The sequence below is a fragment of the Theropithecus gelada genome, chromosome 9, assembly GCF_003255815.1.
Source record: "Theropithecus gelada isolate Dixy chromosome 9, Tgel_1.0, whole genome shotgun sequence".
Taxonomy (NCBI): Eukaryota; Metazoa; Chordata; class Mammalia; order Primates; family Cercopithecidae; genus Theropithecus; species Theropithecus gelada.
This window is the reverse complement of record NC_037677.1, coordinates 123,758,651-123,781,236: the sequence shown is the minus strand read 5'-3', so window position 1 is coordinate 123,781,236 and position 22,586 is coordinate 123,758,651. Positions and strand designations below refer to the sequence as shown.

General features: G+C 42.2%; 2 protein-coding genes across 3 annotated transcripts in view; both read right to left on the bottom strand.

Moving 5' to 3' along the window:
* The window catches only part of DOCK1 (dedicator of cytokinesis 1), a 540,207-nt gene that overhangs the window by 218,629 nt on the left and 298,992 nt on the right, over positions 1-22,586 (bottom strand). The window lies entirely within an intron of this gene.
* Positions 9,205-10,574, bottom strand: LOC112631306 (riboflavin kinase). Its single transcript, XM_025396234.1, has one exon. The coding sequence runs from the start codon at positions 10,468-10,470 to the stop codon at positions 9,982-9,984; it is 489 nt and encodes a 162-aa protein (XP_025252019.1). The 5' UTR covers positions 10,471-10,574; the 3' UTR covers positions 9,205-9,981.

Sequence of the window (22,586 nt, the reverse complement as noted above, 5' to 3'; positions counted from 1 at the left end):
CAGGTGCGCACCACCACGCCTGGCTAATTTTTTGTATTTTTTAGTAGAGACAGGGTTTCCCCATGTTGGCCAGGCTGCTCACGATCTCCTGACCTCAGGTGATCCACCTGCCTCAGCCTCCCAGACTGCTGGGATTACAGGTGTGAGCCACTGCGCCCGGTCAAAGCAGTTTTTAGGTGTTCTCACCACACGAGAAAAATAAGTACGTGAGGTAATGCATGTTAGTTAGCTCAATTTAGCCGTTCTACAATGTAAGCATACATCACAACGTCATGTCGTACATCATAAATAAATAATTTTAATTCATCAATTTAAAAAATAATATTTAAAAATTCTGACATAATGACAATCTAATATGCTGGAGAATTGGTGTGATTTTCCACATGGAACAAAAACACGCGGCTTTGCGTTTGACAGAAAGGGGGTCTGTGAGTCTATTCAATCAGCAGTAACAAGGTTCTGCTCCAACATGCAAGCACAGCCTCGTGGCTGCCCACCCCCCGCAGAGCTCCACCGTGTGTCTCAGGCATGTGACATCATCAAAAGACATGGCAAAGGCTAAAACCGAGCCACGGACTGTGCCTGCTACCCACCCAGCAAGTATAACGCAGACGTGGAATTCAGCCCCTGGAAGCAGAAATCCTCATTTTGCAAACAGGCTTTTTATAGCATTTGAAAGAACAGTCCGCTCAGTGCTCTCTGCTGGTCACCACCCAGCAGATGAAAAACCAAGTGAGACTTCCAGCCACCTCCGGGCCGGGCAGCGCTGGGGTGACGCACATACACGTTCAGGAGATGAGCACATTTAGCAAGAACACATTCATCTAAATTCCATGAGGAAGGAGGGAAGTTGGGCCCCCAAAGATTTAACCCTTCTCACTCTACCACCCCACAGCATAATTCTCTCATAAGGAAAATGGGCAGGAGGCAAATACGGCTTGTTTTTGAAATATTAAAGGCAGTTATTCACCATCTGCTAACTACTGATATTTTTACCATTTTACCAGGACGGAAAAGCGTTTTGATTTTTAACAAATAGCCATTATAAGGCAGCCAGTAAAATTCAAGCAAGGGTTTAGGGCAAGGGGAAGAAAGAGTCAAAGCTGAGAAAACGCCAACATATCAGGTTTCTGGAAGGTTCAAAAGTCCTACTTTAGTATACTGGGAGGCAAATGAATGGGATCACTGAGAATTTATTCTTGGCTTAGTCCTAATGCCACTCTAAGATTTGGTTTCCAGATGTGACTGTCTGAGCCAGTGTCAAACCCCAATGTCGATGCCCCAGCAGAAGGGTCAAAAGTCAAAGAAGATTTTATTTTGATTTCAGCCAGCATGGCAAGATGTGCCAAGTTCTTAGTGCCTGGAACCTCAAGGCTGTAGGGAAAAGTTGCACATCCCTGTGGCTTCCAAACTAACTACGCACAAGCCTTCCTTTATAACAGAACTTGAAGCAAACCTTTTCTAATCAAGGGAAACCTTTCAGGTGCAGAAGGGATAGGGTTTCTGTGTGGACAAGCATCTGTGTAGAGTGCTCAGCCCATCTGTGTAGCTAGATGTTTCAGTTAAAGTGCCACTGGAACGTGGCTTGGAATGCAGGAGGCAGGAGGCTAGAGGCCACGGCCCATACGCCTTTCATGCCTGCTTCTTGCAAGGTCAGATGGGTGCTCAGGACATCCTGGGATGCAGTTCAGAGGCACTGGGAACGCCTCGTTCCAAGGCACTGAGGCAGGCCCACACTGGCAGGGTCTGATCAGCCTTGCTCCCCACAGGCATCTTTAATGGTGGCAGGTGTCCTCATGGCCTCACCTACCAAGTGTATGTGTGCTGCTGTGGCCCTGAAGGGGCCAGGATGAAAAGTTCTGGAGCAGCAAGGCCGAAGACTACAGGCAGGCATCAGGTGAGGAACAGGGCTGGCCACGGTGTCAATCCCAGGTGAGATGGGGGAGTCAAGGGTGGCCACGTGGAGAAGTGGCCTTCAACGAGATTCCTGGGATTGTGTACTCATTCAGTAACAAAAACAAGCATTGTCACTTGCTATAGGCCAAGCCCGGTGCTGGGGCATGGAAGAAAATATGCAACAAGGTCTCTGCCCCTGTGTCTAATGAGAAATGACCCTTTGAAAGAGTAATGGTATGTGCAGTGTGACAGGGCCATGATGGGGTGACCTGGGTGCTGTGGGGAATGCCACAGGCATGCCTCCCAGGTGAAGGTGGGGATGGGAGCAGGAGAAAAGCAGTCTAGGGAGAAGTGCTGGCTAATCACAACGGCGAAGGCATAGGGAGCCCCCCTCACTCTTTTTTGTTTGTTTGTTTTCATTTTGAGACGGAGTCTTCCTCTGTCGCCCAGGCTGGAATGGGGTGGCACGATCTTGGCTCACTGCAGCCTCTGCCTCCCGGGTTCAAGCAGTTTTCCTGCCTCAGCCTCCCGAGTACTTGGGATTACAGGCGCGCACCACCATGCCCAGCTAATTGTTGTATTTTTTAGTAGAAATGGGGTTTTACCATTTTGGCCAGGCTGGTCTTGAACTCCTGACCTCAAGCGACCCACCCACACCCACCTCGGCCTCCCAAAGTGCTGGGATGACAGATGTGAGCCACTGCACCCAGCCTCCCACATATTATTTATGGGGGCTGGGCAGAGAGGCAGAAAGTGAGGCAGGAGCAGAGACAGGAGGCCATGAGTGCCTGGCATGGGATGTAGTGGGCCTGGATGACAGCATTACCCAACCCTGTTCTTGTTTGGTCCTTCGCTGACTGCCAAGAAATATCTGTAGACAGGGTAGGGTAGAGCAAAGGAGTATAAATCAATTTTATCTGCCTTCAAGTTTTTCCTGAGTCTTATGCATAATCATTCAACTTGCAAATTCAATCCTATTCCAGGAAGCTCAAAATGACAGAGAAAAAAAACTGATAATTAGGAAATTCCAACAATTTGGGTGATCACTTAAAGACGAGCATATGCGAATCACTACATCTTTTTTTTTGGACACAGAATCTCTCGCACTATCGCCCAGGCTGGAGTGTAGTGGCATGATCTTGGCTCACTGCAACCTCTGCCTCCCGGGTTCAATCGATTCTCCTGCCTCAGCCTCCCAAGTAACTGGGATTACAGGCGCCAGTCACGATGCCCAGCTAATTTTTTGTATTTTTAGTAGAGACGGGTTTTCACTATGTTGGTCAGGATGGTTTCAAACTCCTGACCTCATGATTCACCTCCCTTGGCATCCCAAAGTGCTGGGATCACAGGCGTGAGCCACGGCGCCCGTCCAACTACTTCTTATGAGTACTCCAGGTTCGATTTGGTTTTCTACTTTTCCACTATTGTACATAATTTCTATTCCTGCCCATTACAGAGTGAAAAGGTAAAAAGGGTACTAGTAACTTTCTAAGCTAGGGATCCAACAGTTAAAACTCCAAAGACTAGCTTCTCACAATTATTCCAAAGCAACCCCAAACACCTTGGCTAGAAATCCTTCAGTCTGGTGTGTAGTTAATTAGCTATAACTAATGAAGCCCTTCATTTGGTTCTCGGCAGTCAGGAGCAATATGAGATGTTCAAGAGTCTAAATAAGGAAAAGGAGGGGTTCCATTACAACCTACGTTGTGTCATTTGCCTCGGATCTCAAAGGAAAGAATGAAACCCAAAGAAAACATCAAGACTCACAAACAGGTCATGTCATAGGTTACCTGCTCTCCTTCCTGCCTTGCTTCAGGAAGTTACTGCAGACTCCCTCCTGTGTCCTTGGCATTAATGGGGTAAGTCAGGGAACACTGTTTGACTAAGATGTATTTGTTTTCTGTCTTTACCAATAAAACATACAAATATATATAAAACACCTGTCAATTTGGTACTTAGAAAATTAAATGGTCCTTAGTCACATATCGCAATTCTTGTCCTTCTCATAAATTACTTTCTGTATTTTTGGCACGTAACAACATAAGACCTCCAAATCTCTCTAATTCAGGTTTCCTGGCAGAAACAGAAGAGATTTAATGGTGGAAATTTGAATTTCAGGATATATTTTGAAAAACAATGTATGTGTATTTGGGTAGTAGCTTCTACGGTTTCCTTAAACAATTAAGCATGGCTTTTTCATTGTTTCCCAGCAGCCCAGGTAACATCCACATTCATTAAAATGTACTCAGTGGCTCCATCGTCTTGAGTCTAAAGGAATGTTGAATGCATGCACTCCTTCTTGCCCTCTCCCTAAAACTCCTACGTCAAATTTCTACTGAAATAATTTAAATTATAATTTTAAAATATACTGATATAGATAGATACAAATGAACATTAATACTTCTTTTCTTTCCTTTTCTTTTTTTTTTTTTTTTTGAGACAGGTTCTTGCTGTCTCTCCCAGGCTAAAGTGTAGGGGCGTGATCATAGCTCACCACAACCTTAAACTACTGGATTCAAGTGATCCTCCTACCTCAGGCTCCCAAGCAGCTGGGACTACAGGCATGCACTACCATACCCAGTTAATTTTTTTTTTTTTTTCCTGAGGCAGTCTTGTTTTGTCACCCAGGCTGGAGTACAGTGGCGAGATCTTGGCTCACTGCAACCTCCTCCCAAGTTAAAGTGATTTTCCTCCCTCAGCCTCCCAAGTAGCTGGGATTACAGGCGTGTGCCACCACGCCCGGCTATTTTTTGTGTTTTCATTAGAGACAAGGTTTCAACATGTTGGCCAAGCTGGTCTTGAACTCCTGACCTCAAGTGATCTGCCTGCCTCAGCCTCCCAAAGTGCTGGGATTACAGGTGTGAGCCACTGCACCCGGCCGAACATTAATATTTCTAAATAATCATTCCCCATCTTAAATAACATAATCAAAGCCGTCTCTGGATATAATTAAATCAGAATCTTTTCTTATTAAATAATTGATAATTCATGAAAAAAAAACTGGTTTCCCATGGATGAAAAGCGAATAAATGAATTTTTAAAAGGAGCATGTCTATGTAAGCTCAAAACGTGATTATAAACAAAACTCAAGAAAATATCAGTATCTTCTTTTTGCTGTGAGTCTCTAACTAACTTTGATAGCCTAAATAGCAGAAAACAAACACCAGAGTTATCGTGGCAGTTATCATGGCTAAATTACCTCATTTCCCACCCACAAGCACAGCTCAGCACCCTTTCCCTTGATCCTGTCCCTTGATGCTGAGACAAGTAACTAAGCTCCACCCTGAGCCTCACTGTAACCTAAGATTTCCTGGGTCCCCTCTATAGACAAGGAGACAGCGATCAGCATAAAAAGGGTGCAAAGGAGAAAGAATCAAAGTCACTAAAAAGGCCACTTCTTAAAAAGCCTCACTTCTTTATAAGAACAAACAGCACTCCCTAAAAAGTAAAGTGCTCATCTGTAGCTTTTATTTGATGCTTGATGTCTTCTCTGGTGGTTTCTTGGTGAATAAGAATAAAAGTGGAGTATCCCTTATTCAAAATGCTTGGGACAAGAAATGTTTCATATTGCAGATTATTTCAGATTTTGGAATATTTGTACTATAAACCGGTTTGGTATCCCTCATCTGAAATCCAAAATGCTCCAATAAGCATTTCCTTTGAGCATCATGTTAGCTCTGAAAAATTTTTGGGTTTTGGAGCATTTCCGATTTTGGATTTTCCAATTAGGGATACTCAATCTGTAATAGTAACATTCTACTAAATAAGTAGAAATTGAAGGTACGTTAGGAAGATAGAATTACTAAACTCAAGAAAATCCTGAGTTAACTAACACCATGTTATTAAGTTAAAAGGCATTAAGAGATAATTTTGATAGGAAAAATAGATTTTTAACTTTCTAAATGATAAACGCACACTTTGAGTTGATTTGCTTTTGTATACATTTCTAAGCTACTTTCTTTCAGGAAAAAACCTTGAAAGTTGCTGATTTATGTTGTTCCAAATTTTTACAGATTAATAAAACTAAATAATCAGACATTGTTATGAATTCAAAGAGATTTTCAGTATTGATTTATTAGTTGTGACCACTGTGACATGGTAACACAAAATGTCAATAATGAGGACAGAGACTGAATGAAGGATACATGGGAATAGGTTCTATAATTTTTTTAAACTTTTCTGCAGATCTAACCTATAAAGTCAATCTTTTAAAACCTAGGAGAAATTGGCCGGGCACAGTGGCTCACACATATAATCTCAGAATTTGCGGAAGCTAAGGCGAAAGGATCGCTTGAGCCCAGGCATTTGAGACCAGTCTGGGCAACACAGTGAGACGTAATCTCCACAAACAATTTTTAAGAAACAAAAAAATTATCCAGGTGTGGTGGCAAGTGCTTGTAGTCCCAGCTACTTGGGAGGCTAAGGTGAGAGAATCACTTTATCCCAGGAAATCAAGGCCGCAGTGAGCCGTGATCACACCACTGCACTCCAGCCTGGGTGACAGAGCAAGACCCTGTCTCAACACAAAACAAAACAAAACAAAAACGTAGGAGGAATGAAATGTCAACCAAAAAGAAAGGGGTCTCTATGTACGGAAACCACAACACTTATCTCCCAAGGAAACTTGTTTATGATGTTAACATGACAATTTGACATACTCTGATTCCAGCATTTTTTTAAAACGTGGCTACAATTTCAAAAACTAATGTTTGAAAAGAGGTATTTAACCCAGTATTTGTGGGTATGCTGAAACTTCTGTAGTTCCTACAACATATTAAGAGAGAGAGTAAGCCACAGTGATATGGGGGCTGTTTCTCAGAGATGAGGAGAGACTGAGGAAGGAAAGGTGATTTAAAGTAGGCTAATTACACAATTCCTTTTTAACAGGCCATCGGTAAGCGCAGAACCTGATTAAAAATAAATGCTGGAAATACTGGCCTGAGTGAAATTTCACATCTGAACTCCTGCACTGCTGCTGGCAGCTCAGATGCAGCCACTGTCCTCCCCACATGCGAGCCTTTAAAGACCACAAGGACAAAAAGCAATGAACGATGCTATTAAAACTGCATCTCCCTGATAGAATTTCATTAAGCTAAAGAGTCTCTGTCAAACACCCTGCCATAATATTACTTTGTTACGCAGCAAGCAAGTGTACACATTGAACATAATTTTACTCTCCTTTGAGTGAGGCTAATGTCTCTATTGCTTTGGAGAAAAGAAAATCTTGAGCATCAAAGGATGCAGAACGTCCTCCCAAACATTTACCATCAATATTTTTTAATTGAAATAGCACTAAGGCGCTCCATTAAATTAAGGAAATAAATGAAGAAAACCTACTAAAGGAGAGATAAGCCGTAATTTGCAAGCTCCAGACAAGAGCTCATTTCAAACCACATTCTGACTTGGTTCTCACCAGGACACCACTTCCCCTGAGTTGCACCGGACAGCTCTGCCCAGAGTGACACCTCAAAGCAAAGGACACGTGACCTTGCGTGTTGATGCACTTTTTGGACATCCACCTTTCCAACCAATTACATCATGTATTATGAGCCCTGGAGCAGTGGATCAAAGGATAAAAGTAGCCGACACTGAAGGGACGTCACACGGACGACGCATGGGCCCACAGAGGGTACCCGTGTGCCCATGGGCACCCAGAGCTCCCTAAGCAGATTGGAGCTGACCATGAGTGAAAGCACAGCCATGCTCTCACCTGGAGAGGCCCTCCACACAGGACACACATGCCTTTTACGTTAACATACATGAGGATCAGTATCTTGAGATAAGATCTTGGTACTAGTTTGCTAGAGTTGCCATAACCCTACGTACACCGTGCACTGTGTACTCTTCTTTACCTCATAAATCACACCCATAATGCATTTTCTGCAACTTCCAGTTTCAGTTCCTTTAAAGAACCTGAAGACATAGGAAAAACAACGTGAATATAAAATGTTCCCCATTTTTACGATTTCTTCCAACCTTTGATAATGGTTCTACCCACATCCAATTCAACAGAAATTGCTTAGCAACTTGATTTTCTTGGACTTTCCATAGCTAATTGAAAAATAAAACACCATAGCTTCCAGTTACACTTTTTTGTTTATGTATATTAAACAAAGCTAAACATGGACCAATGGTACCAACAGGTTTGCAAACAAATACCGTGACTCTTAGCAACCACACATCTAAACTGGTGAGTGCACAGTTATCCTCATAAAACCTACTGCCTTCCAGATGCTATTCTGAGGATGCTGAAAGCATCGGCACAGAGAGAGGAGAGCTCTGCTCCTCCACAGAGCCTGTTAAGTGGAGGCCATTTAACAGCACTTGTTTGGGAAATAAATCTATAAACAGAGTACTCGAAAGAGAACAACTTAAAAATGGAGGGAAAAATCAATTAAAGGAAAAAAAACAAAGGGCAAATTCTTTAAAGGTGGAAGATGGAATTCCACGGCCCCCATCTTCGCTTGTAATTCTTGTAATCTTCACCCTCCTCCCTCCATATTACTGAACTCGACTGGGGACCCCGATTGCTCCTCCATCCGTGCCTTAGTCCAGCGCTTGGCTCTACCACACAAAGCTCCTTCTTCCCTTTACAGCCAGGGTTGCCAGACAAAATCCAGGACACTCACTCAGTAAAACTGGAATTTCAGATAAGCAACATTTTTTCTAGTGTAAGTATATCCTAAATATTGCATGGATAGACTTAAATTAAAAGTTATTTGTTTTTTTACCTGAAATTAAAATTTGACTGCACATCTTATATTTTTATTTGTTAAATGTGGCAGCCCCACATGCAGTTCATTCTCGCCCATTCACACCGTGACTCTTAGCAACCACACATCTAAACTGGTGAGTGCACAGTTATCCCATAAAACCTACTGCCTTCCAGCTGCTGTTCTGAGGATGCTGAAAGCATCGGCACAGAGTATTCAAAAGAGAACAACTTAAAAACAGAGACGTGTGCTGCAACACACACGTCCCTTGGCCTCCTGGTTCTCTGTTCCTTCCTGCCCGCTCCTGCCTCCTCCTTCTTCTCCTGTATCCTCAGTCTAGGGACTCATCAAGGTCCCCTACTTAGCTTCTCCACACTCTTTCTCTGAAAACTCCAAACTCTGGTATATATAAATATCACATCAACTGAGACAGACAGCTTCCCATTTATCCAGGAAGACACAACAGGGGTTAACCTAGGATGCAAAAGCAGAAGGAATGAATGTTTAACTACATGAAATCTTTGAACATTTTTTTCTCTGTAATTTTCTCCTAATGCTCCCAGCACTGATTTTTTTTTTTTTTTTTTAGATTTGAAAACACTTATTTTACTGTCTTCAACGGCAACAAAAAACAGATAGGCAGGGGAAGTCCAGAGGACTCAGAACTGAAGCAGCTCTATACAATAATGAAGGTGGTACAATGTGACTGCAAAGAAAATGACTACAACAAAATTTTATAAACATCTTCATGTTTGTAATGTATTAATGCCCAAAATACAAAGTCTGAGTTTCTTTCTCACAGGTTTATGATAAACTATCAACCTTCTATTTAATGCATTTCCTTTTTTTTTATTATAGAGATGGGGTCTCGCTATGTTGCCCAGACTGGTCTTGAACTCATGAGCTCAAGCAATCCTCCCACCTCAGCCCCCCAAAGTGCTCGGATTGATTACAGGTGTGAGCCACTACACTCGGCCTTAATGCATTTACTTTTATAAGCCTTCTCTGTTTAGAAGTACACACTATAGAATTACATATATGCTGGTATTTTATCATGAAAATTTTAATTTTCATCTCAAACTAGTGACTTGCCTTTTTACCCATACTTACACACATGTAATACCTTTCTAGTGGTACATTTTAATCAATATATATTCTTTAAATCTTGATTTTTAACTGTATCTTTTTCGTGCTATGACATGATGGCCTTAATTTAACAGTTGAAGCATGATATGGTAACTATGTTGTACTGTTCAAACTAATTCACAACTGTAGCAAAGTGTTTGATTTTTAGTATATAACCAAGATGAGGCTGGACAGTAATAAACACAGAAACACTAGAAAACAGTGAATGAATAAATATGATTTTTCATCAGTGGCCATTCATTATTTTGCTTTTAGAAACCTGGAAGAAATTGTCTTCTTTGACTTTCAAATGTTCTGGTAAATCTAGTTGTTTCTTAGCTTCTTCAATATCACCTTGAATTGCTGAAATAAGTGACTCTAAAGAATCAAAGTTCTTTTCTGGTCTCAGGTAGCCAACAATGGCGACATTGAGGATTTCCCCATAGAAGTCCTCTTTGAAGGTATGCATGATATGTGTTTCCATAGACTTCTTCGTATTCTTGTAATATGGGTTCCATCCTATGCTCACCACCATCTTATGGACATCTCCACTTCCAACACTGGCCCAACCATAGTAAATGCCAGTGGATATATCAGCTGGAAGATTATCTACTACTTGCTCAGGAAAATTAGCTGTGGGGATGCCCAGCTGCTTGGAGCCGCGGCCGAAGCCCCGCACCACTTGGCCCCGGCAGAAGTAAGGCAGATGCCTCATAATGCAGTCCGCTCGGGGCATGGGCTGCGGCCCGGTTTGCGCGTCCTGCGGAGCCGCCGTCGACGCGGTGCCCAGACCCCGGACCAGTCGGGGGGCAGAAGCGTGAGCTCTGCCTGCCGCGGGGCGCAGCACGAGCAAAAGCAGAAGGAATGAATGTTTAACTACATGAAATCTTTGAACATTTTTTTCTCTGTAATTTTCTCCTAATGCTCCCAGCACTGATTTTGAACTCATGCTCTGTGCTGAAGACTCTGTGAAGGATGGAGGATACAGAAATGTAAAGATAATGATCTCAAAACTGTAGATTCTCAATCTGTAAGTAAGACGATCCTGTGAATGGTGCACAGGACTGCCAGGGTGTAAGTCAACACTAAGAGACATTCTGCACCTGCTGAAGGTGTGGGCTGGGGCCATGGTGGGTGTCGCCAAGCAGGGTGGGCTAAAGACGGGGATGGGATGGAGTGTAGGGTAGAGCTCCAGGGCAGGGTCATGGTTGACAATGGAAACAAGTATGTTGGGAAGAGGATTTCACCTCAAGGAAGGCTGTCAAAATTGACCCAATAACCTAGAGTAACCAAACTCATAGAGACAGGAAGTAGAATAGTGGTTCTACAGGTGCTGAGAGGAGGGAGAAATGCGGTGTTGTTATTTAATGGGTAAAGAGTCTTAGTCTTACAACATAAAAAGAGTTCTGGAATTTAGTCATGCACAAATGTGAATGTTCTTAACAATACTGAACTGTACACTTAAAAATGGCAAAGGTGATAAATTTTATGTGATATATATTTTACCACAATTAAAATTTTTTGAAAAGAAAAAAATCAGCCCTGACATGACCTAGCATGCCCACATAGACAAAATGGCCAAGGGCTAATTGGCCTAAGCAAGTAGGCCAACGGGTGATGAGAAAGTTAATAGAAAGCTAAGTAGCTCGGAAATAGCCATATGCTCAACCAAAGCCTTTCCATCTATACTACTGTTTTGATAAGATGGCAAAACAGCACATTCACAATTGTTGGAATGTGTAGAATATTTTCAGAAACTCCACCTCCACCCAAGATGAATTTATGGTTTCTTCTTTACCCTTTTATTCTATTTTCTCCTGAAAAAAAAAAAAAACTTCAGAACTAATCTGCAGACCCCACTACTTAATTTGGGGAATAAATAATATGCTAGAAGTTAGTCCTTGCTACAGTTTGAATGTGCCCCCTCCAAAATTGCCAGTGTGATAGTATTAAGAAGTGTATCCCTTAAGACGTGGGATTAAGGCCCTTAAAAAAGAGGCTTCACTTAGCCCGAGGTTGGCTTGCCTTTCCATCCCACCAGGAGGGGGGATACAGCTTTTTCCTCTCCAGAGGATACAGCAACAAGGCACCATCTTGCAAGCAGACACCAGCCCTCACCAGACAACCAAACTTACTGGTGCCTTGATTTTGGACTTCCCAGCCACCAGAACCATGAGAAACAAATCTTTGTTCTTTATAAATTACCAGTCTCAGGTAATTTTGTTATAACATCACAAAGTGAACTAAGACCTTAATACTGGTTTTACTTTGATTGGGAAACAGCAACAGAAAGTGGAGGGAAAAAACGGTAAGAGGCATTGAATTTTAGTATGGCACCAACTGTGCAGTGTTCATATGGTCATGTGTGAGCTTTGAAAAACCACTGCTTCATTTTGGCACAATCAGGAGTTGTTCCAAGGGAATATTTTTGGTTGGCAGAGTGAGACAAGTTTGATAATCACAGGGATGATGCGGAAAATACTGAACAGATTTTGTACTAGTCTTAACTTTGGCCAAGAAGTAATGCAAGTCATTAACTTACTGTCATTGAAGATTTCCCTATTACCACCTGCAACCAAAAAAATAGAAAAATCCCTTGAAGTTCAAAAGTTTTATGACTTGATGACTCCACTGTGAACCAAAGTTCTCTAGCTCTACTATTACTGGTGTAAAAAGGAAATGAGCAGATTCTGTTTAGAAAAAACAAAAGTTTCAATTGTAAAGTCTCAAGTATTATACTACTGCATATTAAGTCAAATTATAGTTGTATTTCTATAAATATCTGTATTCAAATACATTAACAAGGATTCTCTTAAAGAGACTAATTACTTTCCACATTTTTTAGATTTCATAAAGATACTTTTTAAAAAATTTCAACTTCTATTTTATCAGACACTTAGACCAATGGAATAGAATAGAAAACTCAGAAATAAAGTTGCACTCCTACAACCACCTGATCCTCAACGAGGCTGAGAGAAAAAAAAAAAAAAAGCAATGGGGAAAGGACTCCTTTTCAATAAATGGTTCTGGGATAACTGGCTAACATATGCATAAAACTAAAACTGGCCCTTTAACTTCTACAATATGAAAAAATTAACTTGAGTTGGATTAAAGATTTAAATGTTAACACCTCAAACTATTAAAATCCTAGAAGAAAACCTAGTTAATAACCTTCTTGACATTGGCTTTGGCAAAGAATGTATGGCTAAGTTCCCATAAAGGTACTTCTATGTAGCATGTTTTTCAGATAAATGTTACTAGCATATAAGACAACCTTATTCTTCAAGATGCAGAAGCATATTGGAGTATGCTCAGATTGTTAGTATGCTGGCATTATATATCTGAAACAAGACTTTGTCATTACTTCCACGTGGTTCTGCAAACAGGTAAGAAAACTGTTAAGTGAACTCAAAATTTAGTAACTGAAAATAAAGATATATCTTTGCTATTTTTTAAGAGAAGAATGAAAAAATCTTAGGAGCTCAAGGTCTCCTGGCCAAGTCCAGCAAGCTGAACAGACTGTCAATACACATGATAGGCTTCTTGTCAATTTGGTTTCCAGTAAATCAGCATTTTATCAGTTTAGAAGAATTATAATCCATACAGCATATCACTAATGGAATAAAGCCCATTGTGAAACTACTTAAACAGCTTATGTTCTACAGGTTCACAGAGGGAATATGCAGAATCCAATTAAAAAACCAGTTTTCATGTGTTAAAGCAGGAAATCAAAAACTCACCCCAGGTAAAGTGAAAGAAGAGGGTGTTAGCAGGTGTCCCATTAGTACAGACACTGGTTCTAGCTCTAATGTCCTGAGACATGGCTTTGGAATGTTCCTATTCTTTTCCTGCCTGTGCTCCTTCCCTTCTTTTCTCTTTCTTCCTCCTCCTTTCCTTCCCTCTCCCTTCTTCCTCTCTGTTATAATATAGCCTCCATGAAGCTAAAAAGCAAGGGTTTTGCCCTGATCTCAAGGCAGGATGCAGTGACTCGGATTTCAACCAAACGGAAATGATGCCAGTTCTGACAGGCCCCATGCACTGCCCGGGACATGTACTCACCACAAAAACAAAAAGTCACATCTGTGGTAAAACTACTTTCTACTTGGTCTGACTCTTTTATTAAATCAGCAATTTTTTTTTAAGTACTTCAGAACTTCACCAACCTTGAAAAGTCATGAGACAAGGCATTGACTTTGAAAATGAAGGTGAAGGGTACCTTGAGATATGCCTATGTTTCCAGAACAGCAAAGCTCTGGGGCGGTTGGGATGGGTGCATTACTATTATTATTGAGATGGGGAAATCACGACTTTATCAAAAGGAACCTTTTGACTGCCTATGAGAGTGGGGTTTATCCCCTCTGCATTTTCCAGCCAATGGAAAGGTGAGGTCGCCCAGCCCAAAGGCTGCAAGGCACAATCATCCAGAACACTATCGGGGCGGAGCCTTCCAGGACAAGCTAGCTCAGAAGGAATTCCACCCCTCTAAGTAGGCGTGGTCATCCCAGCAACAGCTGGCCATGCTTCTAAAGACAGGCAATAGTCTCTCTCTGCCCATAAGTATCTGTATCTTGCCCTTTCAGGTTGGTTTCGAGGGCTTGTTTGTTCTTTTCTTTTTTTATTAAATTATCACTTTGGCATGAAGACTGGTAGAAAAGCTCACAGATAGCTACTTGGGTACTTAAAAGCATATATAATGAAAGATCCATTCACAAACAGGTCTCCAGTAGCTCACAAGTGACGCCAAAGGGGACTTTTTGGTTTTTGCTCTCCCTGAAGCAGCTCCAAGAGGAGGCAGACTACATCCCCTCTAGAAACCATTCTCATTCATGCATTTCGTCTTTGGCCCCTTCCCTACCTCCTGGGGATCAGGGATTCTATTACACTCAGTGAAGACCCTGTCCTGTAAAGCTAAGATAGTTGACTGGGGAGCAACATCTCCATGGACTTAACGTTTCAGATGGAAAGCAGTAGTTAGATAATCCAGCAACGCAAACACAAATGAACATTCAGAGCCACATTTAACAAAGTGGTGCAGTTCCTTTTGGCTGAAGGTCCTGAGGAGTAAAGGGGAAATCTTGTTTCACCGCAGGGATGACTTTGATGTTTTGGCTTTTGTTGTCTTCTGGGGGGTGAAGGGGGGACGTCGTTTGCTTGTTTGTGCATGGTAAAGCTGGGTTGTGACTATTTTGAAAATGTCCATACATCATCCCATGTGTAGGTAGGACGCTTTTTCCTACTTATTTTTCTTTAGATCAATTTAATATATCTTGAAATCAACTTGGGAGGCATATTTTCAGCATTTGAATGGGATTTAGTCACAAAAAGTGCCCGTCAGTCAAAAAGCATTATCAAAGCCAACCTGTTTCGGGGTCTAAAAAAACAAGGCAGAGCTATTTGTTCACAATCCGTCATTATTGGTACCTGCTAGCAGGAACTCAGGATACACAGGTAGAGAATTTAGCTACAGCTTCTGCTCTAACTTATCTTGGTTAGATGCCCTGGCTATCCGTGGGAGCTGGACCTGCCATGCTCAGGGCCATGTAACAGAGACCCTCCTTTCAGCAGTAGCGGCAGGAGGATCAGAGAGGGGCCATATGGAGCTGTGTGGCTGGGTCTTCCCAAGCGGTCCATGGATGCTGCAGGAAACCTGAGGCCAGTGGACCAGGGGAAGGAAGACAGGGCAGGGCAGGAAGACAGGGAAAGCTTCCTGAGATTTACAAACAGCCACTCCCGGATGCCAGGACTCCTGGGGATGTGGGAGAACATGATTACACCAGCCGTCCATTGGGTACTCTAAAGAAGGTTGATAGTGAGGCAGATGGCAGGCAGGAGTCATGGAAGAGGCAAAGAACGAAATGAGAACCAAAGGGAGGCCCTGGGTGAAAGAGATACAGGGCTCAGGGTGCCCGAGGGAGACTGTACACAATGATTAAATGAGGGCGACCATCCTGCATGTGAGGCGGAAAGAAGCGGGTGACCACGCTGGATACTTAAGATTCTCATTACCATGTTCCATCACATAGAAACTACACGCACAGGTTTAAAATGACAAGATCATAAATATGATTCTGGGGTTAGGAAAAGAGGAGGAATGGCTGAGAAGGAATCATGGTAGCTGAGTCTTCGTATTACTATTGCTGTGTAGACCACACTTCTGAAGCCTAAGAAACACTGGGGCCTCTGTTTCCCTAAGGTAAGCATCTGCCTTAAGGACCTGCTGGCCTGACAATCCTACCCCGGGGTGTATTTCCTGGAGGAGCTCTCCCACAAATGTGTCTGGAGATGGTTAAATGCAGGATCTAAGACCACTGTCCTAACAGCGAACACCGGCATCACCCAGGTTCCCATCTATGAAGAGGGGTTGCGCCTGCTGCCATCTATTCCTACAACAGAAGTATTATTCAGCTAAGAAAACTAACAGACCACAGCTGCACTCATCAACCTAGACAGACTGCAAAACCACAGTGCTGAAACCTAAAAGCAAGTCATGGAAAAATATGTATTGTTTGACTCTGCTTCTATAAATGGCAAAAGCAAGCAAGGCTTAAAAACATATTGTTTAAGGATACCTGAATATGTGGTAAAACTAAAAAGAAAAGCGAGGGAAAACGAGTCCCAAATCTGTGTAGAGACCACATCACAAAGAAGAAGAAGTGCACAGCTGAGCGGGGAGAGCTACTCAGGGACTGGAGCGGGAAGCAGTACAGAGGCCCACTGAATGATGTGTCACCTCTACATATGTATTTCTTCCCTTGCATGAATGATCTGTTTTGATTTAAAAATGAAAAAAAAAGGCTGGGTGCGGTGGCTCACACCTGTAATCCCAACACTTTGGGAGGCCGAGGCGGGTGGATCATGAGGTCAGGAGATCGAGACCATCCTGGCTAACACGGTGAAACCCCGTCTCTGCCAAAAAAACCCAAAAAAACAAAAAAACAAAAAAATTAGCCAGTCCTGATGGCGGGTGCCTGTAGTCCCAGCTACTCAGGAGGCTGAGGCAGGAGAATGGCGTGAACCCTGCAGGCGGAGCTCGTAGTGAGCCGAGATCGCGCCACTGCACTCCAGCCTGGGCGACAGAGCGAGACTCCGTCTTAAAAAAAAGAATGAAATGATGCTGATGAACATGACCAATCAGTTGGAATAAGGCAGGAACGTCTATGGAGGAAGCTCACAGCCCCATGGGCACTACACAGCCAAAGAGGCATCATTTCCCAAAGTGTGTTCCCTGGAATGCTGGCCACGGCAGCCTAACAAAAAATAAGTAAGTAAGGAGCCCGTGGGTAAGGAAAGTTAGGAAAACACTGTAATGCTGAACCCTAATCCCTCTTCTACAAACACTTGGTGTACATTAACGTATTCATGTTTCTGAAAGCACTGCTATAGGCAGACAGATTTCATTCTCTTCATCTTGGTGTTGCCCAATCTCATGTGATCAATCTCTTTAAAGAGAACTTATCACTATTCCAAGAAAACATTTGAAAAACACCCCCCAAAACGATTCAAAATCATATAAATTCCATCCTAGCTCAGAAGTATACAAAAGCACTTTATGAAGAATAAATCAGACCTTTCTTGGGAACATTCTAGGCATAGAACCTTTCCAAAGCATTAGAACATATCATTGATTGCTTTGAATAAAAAGAAAAACTACCCATCTTGTTCTTTCTGTCTCTAGCATCCTACTTGTTACTTACACTGATGCCCCCACTTAACTTCCAAGTACTGTCTTAAAAATCAAAGAAAACAACTCTTTCTCTTTCTTCCCTTCCCAACAATATTCTGAGCTTTTTGAAATACATGTAAAAGAAATATCTATGCATATAAAAGCTTGCATGGGTACACACAAACAAGAAGTAAGGTGTGTAAAGACATACAGCAAGTTGTCAACATTGCTGCGTAATCTAAAGGGGCTGGATAGAAAAGGGGTGGGGGAGAAGAATGATTAGTTTTGACTTTATACATCCTTAGTGTATTATTTTCACTCATTATAAAAAGCAGGCAATACTGTTAAATTATTTTAAATAGGGAGGTTGTTTAAATGAAAACATTTTTCCAAACATGAATTTAAGAAGCAAGAAATCATCAGAGAAGAGACGCTGAAGCAAAAATGTGATTCTCCATCCTTTTTTTTTTGGCAAGGGGTGAGGAGAGTGGGATTGAAAAAATATTGACAAAATAAGTCAAGTAATTAACAAGGTACTTTCCAAGGCCTTAACAGAGATGCTGCCCTCAAAGACAGGTGTAATTATGGATTTAGAAAATTCATCCTTCATTGAGGGGGGAAGAAAAAAACACTCCTGAAGGAAATGAGAGCTGCAGTCTTGCTGGGCATTGCGAAATCACTACAAGGAGAGGCTTAACTCACGCAGGCTCCCTGAAAGCAAAGAGGGAGCTAAAGAAAAATAAATAGAGGTGTCTGCAAGCGAGAAGCACAGTCCTCCACTGTTCACACCTGCCCGCCGAATCAAAGGCTTCAAATATTAGAGGCTCTTTACTTTCTAATGGAAACACATTCTCAACGTCTGTATGGATTAGATCTCACGCTTGCATATTTCTTCAAGCAGACATGAGTATCAAATAATGTGTAAAAGTAAAGTCTCACTTTTCTTGACATGCAGCCAGTGTTGCCACGTGATGGCCTGGTAGAAGTTTGCTTCTAAAACCACTTTTACATGAGAGCAAAGACCAAAACGATTCTTGAAATAATTTAATACCTTACCCAAGCAGACACATCAGGGAAAGTCACCTCGTAAACAACTCTGAGAAATCAGTGAACTGGGGTTAAATAACTCTACTTCCATGAGGATATCGTCCTCGGAGTCATTGAAAGGATGCACAGAGCCAGAATGACACACCCACTAGTGATGGGTGATTGAATTATTTTGTAATATATGCTTATTCTCCAAAGCATTGAGTCCTTCAAGAAGGAAAACACATTCTATTCTCAAAGGCAAATTTAATTTTATTTGCAGGTTTAAATCTTTTCAAAGGGCACTACTTTGAAACTTCGGAATATTGGCACACTCTGCAGAGCTTTCAGAACATGTAGTGGGCTGGCTGACACTCACAGGAAGTGATTTGCAAGAGTGCAGCAGCAGGGAAGGGCAGGTGTGTGCAGGGACCTCCTTGTATCTCAGTGTACATCCTGTGAGGATTCAGGGCTCCCATCCCAGGGGTGGCCTGGACAGCAGGGCTGGAGCCTCTGCCATGACATCTTCACTTTTCACCAGGTACATGCATTATTTTCAGTATGTTTAGAAAAACAATGCTGTCTGAATTTTTCTTATTTGGCCAATTATCTGATCCATAATTTCCGCTATGAAGAAAAAAATCAATGTCTTCAAAATTCAATAAATGAAAGCTGTGAAATGTCAGCGGCACACATGACAATAATCAAAAGCACACAGACAGCTATATTTCCTCTATGAAACAGCAGGTCCTCATCAGATCACGTCTCAAGACCCCGAATTCACTAATAGGGGATGGTGATGTCTATAAAGACAGCAAATCGGAGACACAGAGGGCAGCTTTGCTAAGGCCAGTAGATGAACCGGAAGCATGCTTATTAGGGGTATTAGGAACAGGACGAGAGGAGTGTCTCTCCTTTTATGATGTCTGACAGCATCAGCCCAGAACCCGAGTCTAGGAGTCTGCTGAGTACACTGAGACAATGTCCTGCCTGACAGATGAGACATGAAAATCCCATCTGTCTGGCAAGTTGCACTTGGCTTTCCTTAGCTGCCCTTCCTGCAGTTAGAGTGCGGGACTCAGCAGCTCAGCTAAGGCTTTAAGAAGGGTCGTAGACACGGTTGTACAGTTTCACTTCTGCAAGATGAGTAAGTTCTAGAGATCTGCTGCACAACACCGTATCCACAGTTAACAGTACCGTAATGTACACTTAAAACTGTGAAAAGGGTGGATGTAAAGTGTTCTAAATAAAACAAAGACAAGAAAATAATAAAGTAAAACAAAATACTCAACAAAATGTAATAAAATATCACGGGTCCTATACCAAGAGCTGCTGGCTGTAATACATTGAAGTCATTATGCCACGTGTCACATTCAGAAATCAGTCACAAGAATATTCTGAGTTTTTATTTTTCTCTTTGAAGAAATTCAGCAACACCTAGAACAATGCAGTGGAGGGAGAGGATGTGCACGAGGCTTTAAACTTCATGAGGCTGAGGAACCCTCAGAGAAGGAAAACAAAAAGAGGCAGGGGGAGGGAGTAGAGGCCATCCTGCATCAGCCTCCACTCACCAGAGGGGCAGAGCCACGAGCTACGTGCCCAGCACCCTTGTAGTCCACGGCTGGAGCCACCCAGGGAACAGGCCGTGGCTCCGAGGCAGGACTCAGGGACAGACAGAAGAACTGAAGTTCAACGAGAGAGAGCAAGAGGGAAAAAGAAACAGCTCTGCTTTGGCACCTGGTAGATGTGCATTTCCTAGTTTCCTGGGCTCAGCCTGAGGGTTATTCCACAGTAATCACAGAAAGCCCCCCTCTGACTGCATTATCATCCAAATGCACACGGTTCTACATCCTTCAGAAGAAATTCTCAGGCATCTGTCCCTTTACAGCCCCTCTAATGCCGCCTGTCACCTTTGTGGTTCTCCACAGCTTCCGTGGGAGTCGTCTGCCGAGACAAGCCGGGGCCATTCTTCCTGGGATGAGCACTGGGGCCACCTTATGTGGCACCGCCGAAGGCCACAGCGCCTGCTGATGGCTGCACTGTGAGGTCTCTACAGTGGTTTCCATAGGTAATGGGCCAATAACCACCAAATGTAAGACTTCATAAAAAATCTCATTCTCACTGTGAGGGAACCAGGAAATGGAGAGAAACCTTTTTTATTTCTTGACTGGGGTTGGGGGGTCTGGCATCGCGTCGTAATGTACCAGGTGACTATAGAGAGAGAATGATGATTTGTGCCAGCAACCTAGCAATCAAGCTTGGAATTCCCTTAACCCAAGTCTCCATGTCCTTGGAAAACTGGACACACAGGACTTACCAACTCCTGCAGCCTTACTAAGGTGAATCAAATTAAAATGAGGTGTATTAAGCGGCCTCTCAGTGGAATGTCTCTACTGAGATTCTGCATATTTAGGGGTGTGTGCTAACAGGAAGAGGTGAACACACACATTTATAACCACCTTTGCAACCCCTGGGACACTCTGAAGTTCTTTCCATAAATTCTATGTGTAACATTTAATTGCCCAGTTGTGGGACATATTGATTTTTACACCACATCTGATGGAGCACCTACCGATGCGAATCATTTTCTTGCATTTTCACTACTTGTCCATTTTTCAAATCCATCATTTAAAAATGAAAGGCAGCTCCGCTCAAGGAAAGAAAAATGGGTTTGATGATGCCCTTTAAGCACCCAGGTCTAGCGGTATAATGTGAAATACACTCAGGGCTGCACTGTTGCCTCTGACAGTAAGGATGAGATGCGCCCTCACTCTTGAGTCTGTGATATCCTGAAAGTCACCAGGTGCCCAAAGGACACACAGGCACCACCCAATCCTTAGCTCTGCTCTCTGGGCGGCTACTTCTGGCCCTTGCTCCTATTTCCAATCTCCAATCTCAGATGAGGTTTTCCCACACAGGGTGACCTCAGATTTTGCTTTATTTTATGAAAATCCAACTCGGGCCCTAAAATAGGCACACATGCACTTGCATTTTCATTCTTAAATCCCAAAAGCTAGCTCAGTCTTCTCCTAACTTCTGGGAATTAAACATTCAGACTCATCCAGTGGAATCTCAGTGTAAAGAACATGAAACCTTATCACAGCTGCCACCCGTTGTGGATGGAAATAAAGTTAAAAACCAAGAAACTGATTCTGGATCATCAAATAAATTTCAGTGTTTCCAGTTACGCAATGAGAAGATAAATTCAAAGATGTTTCCTTTGGTTAAACACACATGAAAAAACTGCAGTGTAGGTTAAGCATTTCATTGCTAGGTAAACAAGAAGCCATCACCTAAGAGAGGCTGTATTAACTACCACTTGGTAAGTGGTAGCAATATACACAGTGAACTAAATTTAATTAATAAAGAAGCTCCACAGTCTTAATGACAGGCAACACAAAAATACTGCAATAGGAAATTAAATTGGAAGTCTATCCTATGTCTTTAGAGAATATCTCAATGTACTAACAGATGATAACGTGCTGACAAATTTGAAAGTTGGGTGTTAATCCACAATGAAGCTCAGTGATCTCAATGTTCATGATGTCACATTTTGTCATGTTTTTTAAAAAAATGAAACGGGGTCTTGAAATCTTGGCTTCCTGATAATATTCAAATCTTAGGCATTAAATATAATATTCAAAAGGATAAGCGACTGATTATCGATTCTTATTTTAGTGAAAAACTCATGTTAAGCTAATACATAATCACTTTTCATATGGTTACAGAGAACTATTATAGAAACTTAACTATTCATCTCAATTGTTTGGAAACCATCAATACAGGAAACTAAATTACAACAGTCATCATAAGAGCTCCAGTATTAAAAGCCTACAGCAAAGATACTCCATTGGGTTGCATGAAATACTTAAATAAATCAGCGGGAGATGAAAATCCAATACTGACTGTCCAGGACTGTCTCCTCAAGTCTTCTCTCAGGGGAACGTGGTGAATAAAATTATTGGACAAAGGAGCCAAACATATACGACTGTCCATTTTAAAGTAATGATTGCATTTTGGTTCCCATAACTGGAGTATTCCCATAACTAAGAAAGCAAAATTCTTCTGCTTCACAATGACAAAGACATTCCCAGTTGTTTGTATGGAACTATTTCTTACTCAAATACTAACAGATGAATGGCCCCTTCACCATATCCCTTGCC

Bases quoted from the DNA above. Each gene is read 5' to 3' on its own strand.
- LOC112631306 (XM_025396234.1), bottom strand. From the start codon at position 10,470: ATGCCCCGAGCGGACTGCATTATGAGGCATCTGCCTTACTTCTGCCGG.